The sequence below is a fragment of the Lactuca virosa genome, chromosome 6, assembly GCF_052849685.1.
Source record: "Lactuca virosa cultivar CGN04683 chromosome 6, Lactuca_virosa_CGN04683_v6, whole genome shotgun sequence".
NCBI classification, from domain to species: domain Eukaryota; kingdom Viridiplantae; phylum Streptophyta; class Magnoliopsida; order Asterales; family Asteraceae; genus Lactuca; species Lactuca virosa.
In genome coordinates this window covers 167687733-167699508 of record NC_136431.1, presented here as the reverse complement: position 1 = coordinate 167699508, position 11776 = coordinate 167687733, and the positions used below count along the sequence as shown (strand labels likewise).

Genomic DNA, 11776 nt, shown 5'->3' with positions numbered 1-11776 from the left:
AAATTCCATACATGCTTATGTGCAAGAATGTTATGTGTTATATGAAATAATATAAGATGATTTTTATATGATTTAACATGTATGCATTTTTACGTCTATAAATATATTGGGTAGTAATGGGTAATGAGGGATGAATAGAATAATGAGGGAGATGGATAATGAGAGATGAAAACAATAATATAGGCCTTGACTTACTAGTACTACTGTACTAAGCGATGTAGTCATCTAACAGAGTATAAATGACGACCACTGGACTATTGATGATAGTCCTGTGGCACGCTGTCAGGTTTATAACCTTTAAGCGATGGATTATGTGTCCGTTTGATGTACTCTACTTCCTATTGACATGTATTGCGGAGAAATCCCTGAAACAATACTATCATCAATGGTGATTTTGATGATCCTTAGGAATGCATATAAAAGAAAACCTACTGATATGTATTGTGGAGAAATCCCTGAAACAGTACTGTCAGCAACGATGATTTTGATGATCCTTAAGATAGATCCTTAAGAATAAAAATAGAAGAAAATAGGGATGGGTAACCGAGTTAATTGTATGATAATTAAACATATGTACTCACCAGGTTTCCAAATCCGACCTATTCAGTTTCTTTATATCATAGGTATCGATACACATGTATTTGATGTTTGGATCTGATGAGAGATTAAAGGAAATGTAGGCCATTAGATATTGTAAGGCCAGTAATGATTACGTTTATGTTTATGTTTCTTGTATTAGTTACGACATCCCAAGTTTTAAGAATCAATACATTTCTTCGGAAATGCTTATATAAAGAATACTTTGTTTTTAAAAATAAGCATAAATAAAAAGGTCTTTTCTGATCGTGACAATTGGGGATGTCACACTATCAATAAATATTGAATACTGAAGTTTTGGTTTGTTTATTTAATAAAAATAGTCGTACCATCATAGTAGATAATTGAGAAGGGTACATCTGTCAAAAAATAGAAAAGTAAAAATTACTACTTTTCTGTTAGCATCTGCATTTTGCCAAGGTTTATATAGAAGAAAACTAATTCAAAACCATTTTCTGATATCATTTTTTAAAAATAAATATGAAAGTTATCTATGTTCTCCATATTTATAAAAGGGTTAATTAAACAAACTTTTCACACATCCACTACCCTATCTATTTTGTTAAAATCACCACTTTCATAAAAAAGTCAAAATGACCAAAATACCTCTACCTTAAACCTAAAAAACACTGATACTTTGTTAGGTGAATACCAATTTCATGAGCTTTCATTCAATCCCTTGATACTAGAAAAGTATGATTCATTTAGCCCTTGATTTTGAATATTAATTTAGAAAAAAGGACAACGAAAAGTACGTAGCTATTTTATGACATGGCTTTGTGAAAATTTGTATTACATGTGATGGCTAAAAGGACAAATATCCCTAGAATGAAGAGCTTTTGTGGGAGGCGTTTCAATGCTTACATGGGCCACAGAGGATTTAGGAGGCCATATGTACCTCCTTATCTCAGTTCCCCTATGGATGCGGGTTAGCTTATTATATTTCACTTCAAAAAATAGCAACCTACTTTCATTCATTTGTTCTTTTTTTTCTTCCTACTACAACAATGTATCAATTATAACATTTGCTCATTTTTTTTGGTAATTAGCCTAATTTTTATTTTTTTCTATTTTGTTTCCTTCCAGATGGCTATTTTTATGCTAATGTAGTTGTCTTAAAATTGGTATTTCATCATGTTTCAGGTCTTTTGTTTGAAGGTGAAACAAACATCAATAGACACAGACCGATAAAGACAAACTTGGTTAGGACAATCGAATGAAACAACTACCATGCCACCTGGATCAAAGATGAAATTTTAGTTTGAAAACATGATAATAGGACAAGCTATACCTTCTTATTTTATTCCACACACTGATAATAATGTTGTAAATTCTAGGAAACTTGCTTTCAAAAAATATCCGACCTATACATTGCACAGTCTATTTACTGGTTTTATTTAATCTTTAATATATTAAGTTTACTAAAAATTATAAATAGTTATTATGTATTTATAGTTTCTATTAATAATTAAAGTCATAAGCACGTGTTGGGATTATATTGTATTATATTTTAGAAAATTATGTGTTTTTGTTAAATTTAACAAAATTATTGAGGAAGAAACCATTATAAATAAATTAAAAACAAAAAACCAAAATACAATCAATAAACCAAAGAGAAAAGTAGAAACCACAAATAATATTTGAAATTTTTTTTTCGAAAATTTTCAATTATTTTGCATTTTAAAAATGTTTTTTTTATCTACTAAATGAGTGGCTAGTATTGCGTCTCACGGTCTTACAAAATTAGGCCGTCTCACATGAACCTAACCATATATATATATATATATATATATATATATATATATATATATATATATATATATATATATATAATTCAACAATCAAATATTATCATGTATCAATAAAAAATTATACTTTTGTATTATTATATATGTTTTAGAAAAATGCTATCCTAATTCTCATATATATATTTTTTGATACCGACAATATTAGCTACTTTTCAAAATCATTTCGAAATTAAATATTTCTAACGTTATCTGAATAATTTATTTGTATTTATAAATTGTGAATATTCTTTTGTCATATTTTGAAATTTTATTTTTAGTCTCGAATTAATTTAAATGGTGTAATACTTAGTTATTTTATTTATCTTTTTTTAAAAAAAAGGTAAATAAAATAAGTCAATTTAGATTTAACAAATTTATTTAAAAGACAGAGTTGAGAAATATATAAAGATGACAACTTAGTGACAATCTATTTACTTAAGATTGAGTTGAGTTAGAAATATCAATCCATAAACTGTGTGAGATTGGTTGAACTATTCAAACCAATTAATAAATAAGTTGAATCGAAACTCAACCTAGACTTAAACCCAAATCCATATATTGTCAGCTCTCCTCATATTAATAACAAATGTTGTTGGAAGGTAGAAAACAGTTACACTCTACTAAAAAACTATATTTTAGTAAAAAATGATGTTTTTTGATTTTTTTTTTAATATGAAAAGTTTTTTGAGATATAACTAATCTTAATGGTTGAGAATGTAGTCTAAATAATTTTCAATTACTTTTTTTTTTTAAATATTTTTTTAATTTAATTTAATTTTATTATGGAGCGGAGATAGCTTGATTGCGTACAATGGATTTGCTCCCAAATGGTTAGTTTGTAAAAGACAAATACCCAAAACATGTGACGTTTACTCAAAGGCTTAAGAAAGAAGCAAAAGTATAGACCTCGTATATCTCTTAGCAAAATATTATAATTAATGGGTGAAAACAAATCTTAAATATGCTAAAAAAAATAGCCGATTTATGTAACTCATTGTGAGATATATGAACAACGTCCCACCAATTCATTTTAATTGTGTATAAAAGTCGTTTTCGTACATAGATAGAAAAATCCATTTAGCGTATTAATCCTAGAAAACCCATTTTAAAAAGAAGTACATTTCCGTACTTTTAATACCTTAAACCCTTCCATACTTATTCAAGTATTCAACAATATCATTTTGCCTTTTAGCAATGGCTTCTTCTCTTCTCAAAACCTCATCAACCATAATTTGCACAACACTCGCCATTTCAACATCGATTCTAATCTTCATCATTGTTTTCTCATTTTCGAACCATCCTAAATGCCTACAGACTGACATCATTCACATGACAACACATCAATCTTCATTGCCATCTTATCACACAACAAACATTTCCAACCTTGTTTTTGCAATTTTGGGGTCTACAAATGCATGGCACTATCGAAAATCCTACATTGAGTCATGGTGGCGTCCAAACATCACACGTGGCTACCTCTACCTTGACACAGCTCCCACAGATGATCTCTTGCCATGGTCGCATGCCTCCCCTCCTTTTCGTATTTCTGATGATAATACAAAGTTATTGGAGGAAACAAAACATCTTTCACCATTCATGGTGCGAATGGTGCATGCGTTGATTGAGGTTTTTAGGGAAGAGAGGGAAGGGGTACGATGGTATATCATGGGAGATGATGACTCGATCTTTTTTGTTGACAATTTGGTGGATGAATTGTCAAAATATGATCATACAAAGTACATATACATTGGTGATAACTCGGAGAGTATAGCATCAAATCAAATATTTTCGTATGACATGGGATTTGGTGGAGCCGGAGTCATATTGAGTTATCCATTGGCGGAAATGGTGCAAAAAAATCTTGAAGATTGTCTTGGAAGGTACCCGTATTTGAGGTTTGCCGATCAAACATTGATGACTTGTATTAATGATTTCGGAGTTTCACTAACTATTCATCGTGGCCTTCATCAGGTATTACTCATCAAACATCGGTTTAAATAAAAAAGGGTATACAATTTTACAAAACAGGTTTAAGTACTAATGTCTAAATTTTGTTAAGTGATCGTGATTAATTTTTAAGACAAACAGATTACTATTGGTTAAAAGTTTGGACAATTTTACAAAATAGTAACCAACTTTCATTAATTGTTGTTTCATATAGGGCAATGGAATTTTTTTTTAGGAGTTTTAAACACTCAAGTTTCAATTTTATTTCGTTATTGTGAAACGTTTTGGAAAATGTCATGTATAATAACCAAAAGAAACATCACTAACAATACTAATATCACAACAATACACTTATACGTATTCTAGTCCATATCATCTAAACATTGGTCATGTTATCAATTATTACTTGATTCTGATAGAAAAATATAACTAAAAGTTTATTATCACCACTTTGAATAAATTTTTCATGACAGTAAGACTTTTTTGTTCATGTTTCAAAAATTCATCATTTTGAATATATTTGTAATAGAGAAATATATAACGGTCACATGTCTTATTGAAATATAGATACATACCCTTTATACATGTACGGGGTCTCTACCCAAAATACTTATTGTTTTGATTGCTTAATTACACAACTAATATTAGTAACCAAAATTGTCTCAACTTTTTTCCATGATTAACTGCTTTCCTTGCTAAAAACCTGAAAATATCATAACAATGGAACAAAAATGAAAAGTGAGTGCTTAAATCCGTTCAAAATACTTTGAATTAACAATTAAGAAAGTAGTTTACTATTTAAATTTTCATTTATAATTTTTTTTTGTAGATGGATCTACATGGGGATGTATCTGGATTTTTATCTTCACACCCACAAACTCCATTGCTTTCCCTCCATCATTTAGACCACCTTGACCCGATCTTTCAATCTATGGACCGTTTTGAATCTGCAAAACACCTCATGAAAGCTGCAGACATTGACCAATCTCGTTTGGTGCAACAAACTATATGTTATGATAGACGATTAACTTGGTCTTTTTCATGCTCATGGGGCTATTCGGTTCAGATTTATGAGAAAGTCATTCCTCGTAGCATCCTAAAGTTCCCCTTTGAGACATTCAAGCCATGGTTCTTGGACTCTCAGCCACCTTTATTCATCTTCAACACAAGACCAGTACTCTCAAACGATCCATGTGCAACTCCTCATGTGTTTACATTTGAATCCATAAAAACTATCAATGAAAGTGAAGTTCTAACAAATTATGTGCGCATGGCTTCACGTGGGTTGTCGACTTGTGAGTTCGCTGGAAACCATTCTGCAGATTTGATCTCTAGAATTGAAGTTGTGTCACCGATGAAAAAACCCAAGCAGGCGAGTTAATTTTAATATCAATTTATATTTTGAATGTTAGGAAATCACCGGTTACATATTTAAAATTCAATTCCGACCACCTTGTTCTCCACTATATATATATATATATATATATATATATATATATATATATATATATATATATATATATATATATATATATATATATATATATATATATATATATATATATAAAGCTTAATTATGCATGACTCAAGTGTTTGTGGTAAAATTTTCATGTACTTAGTATTGATAAATTACATTGCTTTTTTACTTTAACCCTTATTTCATTGTGTTGATTGATTATCGAATTTTGTTTCATTTGATGTAGAATGGAAAAACCGAATGCTGTGACGTGGTCGAGAGCAATGTCATGGAGGTCACCAAGCTAAAGTTACGAGATTGCTTGGATAATGAGTTAATTGCTTGAGATACGTAGAATATATTGGTAGGTTTAGTCGCGTTCTATTGTTGGAAGTTTATCAATGGCACTTCTTCCATATATATATATATATATATATATATATATATATATATATATATATATATATATATATATATATATATATATATAATTAAAAGTTCTCCATTTTATATGTATTTCTTTGCTTGTTTGATGAAATTGGCCAAGTTATAGATGTGGAAAATGGAGGTCGCGATTGTCGTGGATTTAGCTATAGCGAGCTTCTAAATATAGTGATTTTAAAGATTCAAAATTATTTAAGACTCCTGATGAAAAAAATATAAATTTAAGTATAGATTAAATTGTATGTGTTGGCTTTTTTTTTTTTAAGAAAAATAATAATGAATAAAGCCATTTTGGACCCCTAATTAGTGTAATTGGACAGTTGGTGCCAAAGTACTTTTTGAAACCTTTATAAAAGAATCTCTGACCCAATTAGAACGTATTTTTATAACTTGTTATTATTGATTTGTTTATTGATTATTTATTATCATTATTAGCCCATTATATCACATAAGTTATTTGTGTTTTTTTTATAGATTACTAAATAAGTCGATTGGGAATAACCCTCTTGGTAGAGAAATACCTCTTGGTACGAGAGAATGAGGATGTCAGGGTTCAATCCTTGGTGCTAACAAGAATTGGAATATTAACATTAAAATATAACCAGTCAAACTGCTGTTAAAAAAAGTAGATATATATTTTAACACCTTTTTTTTTTCTTTTTTGTGTTTGATTATTTAGAAAAAAAAAGTTTAATAAATAATATGAACAATTACTAATTAAAAATAAAATTTTAAGATAAGACAAATGAGTTAAATAAATAAATATATTATAAAAATTTAAAGTGATTCATAATAATTAATATTAAATAAAGAAATAATAATAATAACAACAAAATAAATATTATTATAAAATATTTAAAAGTAATTACTTAACATAAAAAGAGTCCATTTTTAGCAAGGGATTAAGAGAGTCAAAATTAGGAAGTTAATTTGTTAGGACTTTTGATTTTATGGGTTGTTTTTGTCAAAACGGAAAGTTATGGGGGCTTAGGGGATAAATCCGATTGACCATTAGACAATTGGTAGTACACTCTTTTACGCATCAGGCCAAAACCAATCACACTCTATGAGTGCACCATCGACTTTAACGGAGAAAAGGGTGAAAGGTGGTCGATTTATAAAGCAGTTGAGAGAGAGATGAAGAGAAGCCACTGAAATCCTACCGGAGGTCACCGAAAAATGCCACTGGAGAAGAGAAGGGGGGGGGGGGGAAGGTTGCGGTAGAGTTTGACCACTTTAAGATTGATATAATTATCTTATTCTTTAAGTTTTTTATTCTTTCTTCTATCTTGAAAACATAACATATACCGCCACTAACCACCACCATCAACGTTGGTGGAAGCTGCTAGAAAACCACCCTATCATAAACATGAAGTCACTAGGACCATTACTACACCACTATGTCACCACCATTTCATGGTGGTTGAAAGATGTTGCATTTTCCATCTCTTTTCAGTAGGTATTAAGTACATAATGTGTTTGGATTGAAGACCAAACCCATGAATCCCATCTAATGAACATTAAGTGAATAAGTGTGATTTATATGTTGATTTTTAGTCATGATATTAATTCATGAAGATGTTCTTATTACACCTACAAATATGGATGATTAGAAATTATATCTTGCTGGAATTGATAGATATGAACTTAATAGTTACGTGCTTAATAAGTGGGATAGAATGGGGACTAAAACGTGATGATATTGTGATTTCATGAATCTGTCCTTTATATTTCTAAAATCATATAAAATCAATGGGGTGTCTAAATTATATGAAATTTATGTCCTTGTAAAGGTATGTATATCTACTTTCATCATTCGAAGAGTTTCATCTGGTTTTATCTACAAATATGTAGATTTTACATCCAATGCAGACTCGGACCAGTCCCTGCTGATCATATTAGTCATTTTGTACAATTCATAACTAAATCTTCAAGAACTACAAATCACATGATGTCTTGGTTTGGAAGTTTGTAATTAATAGGGTATAGGGTTAATCGCTATGCCTACACCCTCAGGAAGTCTGAATTTCAAATACCATCGAACTACACTATGGACCAGACCAAGTGGAAGTGACGAACCACGTCCAAGCACCGAACTATACCTAAAAGCACCGAACATCGTGAAAAAACAAACAAAGTCCAACTTGATGTCACCACAGTGCATAAAGAACATGGAAACTCGAAGAAGTACAAGTTGTATGTAGAAAGATGATTGATAGAACCTTATACTTACAAGGAACAATTGTACAATGGTTTCCAAGCCTTTCTTGCTCTACCCTCAGGTGTATGACCATAAATGCGATAAGATAGTAGACCAATTCGACATATAGGAAGGTTGAGACATTTCTTCTTCGGCTATAAAAAGGTAATTCGATCCACCGTTGCCAGGTACGCTATAAATCGCTCATTCATCTCGATTAAGAACATTCACAAAAAGATTCTCTCCAAATCTTCACTAACTTTACCATCAGAGCGTTGGCCCGGGATCTTCTCCTAGACAACTAGCTTATGAATTTGTGATTGTTTCCAGGTTGTTCATTTCTAAACGGAGTCGTCTGGCTCAGTGATATGGAGACTGAACTCGGGGCACATCAGGTGGCGCCATCTGTGGGACTCCGCAACAAATATCCAACGAAGGAAACCCGGTTGCCAATGCGAGTCCCCTCACAAGAATGCAGAACTTTGAGGAAACACCACAAATCACGACGGTGATGGCACACAGAAACACAACAGCGAAAGTCCTAAAAGAGGGGCAAGGGTGTAAAGAATGTTCGAAAAAAGAAGAAAGAGAAATGGAGGAGTTTGAAGCTTTCAAAAGATTCAAAGCTATGAAAAAACGACAAGTGGAAAGAAGTAGTCATAAGGTATAGAAAGAAAGAATACAAAAAGAAAAGGAATGGGGTCGAGTCTCGGTGCACACTAGCCAAACAAAGGAATCAGAGGAAACAGGAAGAAGAACTAAGAGAAGCGAAGAACAAGCGAGTAAGAAAGAAAGAAATAAAAAGGAAGTAAGCTCAAGATTTCTCTCTCTCTCTCTCTCTCTCTCTCTGTCTGTCACGTCAGGAGAAAGCAAAAAGAGATTCTCAAAACAAAAGAATGTTGCCAGAAGTAGCGAAGGCAAAACAATACAACCATGTGTTTCAGGGTCTCAATTTCCGATCACCTTAATGAGATCAACAAGACTCCCATCCCAAAATGGTTGAAAGGACCTAGAGTCCCAATGTACGATGGAACGTGAGATCCTGACGATCATGTTTTGAACTTTCAATGAGCCATTAAGATGATCCCGATGGACCCAAAACTATGAAGTCTATACTTTGTAGGAACCTTAGATGGATCTGTCCGATACTGGTTAGCAAGTTTACCACCCAAAAGTATAGGAAGTTTCAAGGAACCGTGTCAAAAGTTTTTCAATAGTTTCATTCAATAGAGAAGGTTCCAACAGCAGACACATGAAATATTCGCCTACCGAAAAAGAGTAGGGGAGTCTAACAAGGTCTATTTCAAAAGATTCAACGAAATCAGCTGAAGGATGCCAACGAGAGATGATCCATGATTATAGCTGTGTTAACCTATGGTCTTTTATAGGGAGACCTATTCCGTAAGCTGGTAATGAGAGATTGTGTAAGCACAGAGGAGATGATACGTAAAATTAATCAATTCCTAAGGAAAGAGGCAAAAACTAGAAAAAGAAAGAATTGAGGGGAAAAAATTGCTAGAGGAGGAAAGCGAGGGGAGCGACCTACATAGTACCAGGGGGCAAACGATCATCATTCCCATCTTGGTCAAAATAGAAGGTTCACTCATAAGGCAAGAGCAAAACAACATGACCGCTTTCAACCATACCGACATGAAGCATATGAAGCATACACCCTTAGAAGTCCGAATAAAGGAAATATTGATAAATATAGTAAATACCCACGAGATCCCAACATATATTGCGAATATCATGAAAATTTGGGCCATGATACGGAGGATTGCAAAAGCCTCAAGAGAGAAAAGGATAGAGGCCGGTCGCTTAAGGTGGGGGGAGAAGGAACTTCCAAGAATGAAGAAGTAAGAAATTACGATGCTGAGATCGCTAAGATACAATGAGGGGGAGGACTTGATGCCAATCCAATAAAAAACGGAAGATAGTTAACATCGACTTCAACCACCATGACCCAATACCCTTTGATCATTAGGGGACAGAACAGTTAATAATCATAGCAACAATGGGAAGAACATTGATATTAATGATCTATGTGGATAACAAAATTTCTATTAACATCATATATGAGCACTGCCTGAAAGGTCTACCACTCGAAGTCCAAAAGTACGTTAGCCTAGCTACATTAGCCATGGTAGGATTCGTTGAAAAATCAGTACGACCGATGGGATGGATATTTTTAAATTTTATTGTGGAAGATCACAGAGGTAATATTAAGAAAACTATCTTAACAGAGTTTCTTATAATACGAGCACCCCCCTACAATATGTTGCTGGGAAGAACAGGTCTATGGAAATTGCAAACAGTACCATCTACGGTGCATGGACTACTCAAAATCCCTACCGATGAAGGTATCATAATAATCCAAAGCACGGTGTTCGGACCACCAGAATGAAGCCATGCGATTCAGCCTAACCCAACAGAGCCAATCTTCGAAAAACGAAGTTCCTCGCTAGACGCAAAAGAGATAACCATCAATGAAAAAGATGAGGATCAAAGAATCAAAGTAGGTTTAGAACTCCCAGAGCTATTATGAGGAGGATTGATAAGTCTGTTAAAGAAGAATGTAGATGATTTTACATGGAAACCTGAAGACATGATGGGGATTCCTTGATCCTAGATAGAACATCGGTTAAACATTAACCCAACATACACTCCAATCAAGCAGAAAAAACACATCATGGCTAAAGAAAGAAAAAAATGGTCAACGGGGAAGTTAAAGCATTGGTGGAAACAGGAGTCATGTGATCCACATAATTCCCGAAGTGGATTGAAAACTTGGTGCTGGTAAAGAAGGTGGGTGGTACAATGCGAACGTGTGTCGATTTCACTGACCTTAATAATGGCATGCCCGAAGGACAACTATTGTCACACCCCCAAACTGGAACGGTAGAAACGTTTGAGGGTGGATGATGACATTGCAAAGTATCATAACAATTGAATATAAATGAATCACAACAACACAAACATTCATACATTGGGAATTCAAGTTTACATTGTTTACAAACTTTGTTTGCTCAAAAGTTAAATAAAAATAACTGAAAAGTAGAAAACATGCAACAGCGACGCCGACCCTCAAAATGGTTTGAATACTTGTTTATTGATTTCCTGAGAATACAAGTGATTTTGAAAAGTGTCAACAATTAAGTTGGTGAGTTCATAAGCATTTTGTATGAGAAGGATTTGTAACGGTTTCGTGTAAAAATGATTTTTGTATACTTCGAGAAAATCCGATATTTTCTTTAATATGAACTGTAAGTGTGTGTTTATCCTTTGTATCTTTTCCTTGTAAAATGATAATGTATGTTTCCAGAAAATCCAATATTTTCTTAAATA

The 11776-nt window shown here is 32.6% G+C and overlaps 1 protein-coding gene across 1 annotated transcript; it reads left to right on the top strand.

Annotated features, from left to right (window-relative positions):
• Positions 1–3578: 3578 nt before the first annotated feature.
• LOC145122057 (uncharacterized) lies at positions 3579–6133 on the top strand. The gene is made up of 3 exons (XM_079057732.1): positions 3579–4355; positions 5161–5703; positions 6035–6133. The coding sequence occupies exons 1-3, from the start codon at positions 3579–3581 to the stop codon at positions 6131–6133; spliced, it is 1419 nt and encodes a 472-aa protein (XP_078913858.1).
• Positions 6134–11776: the final 5643 nt, after the last annotated feature.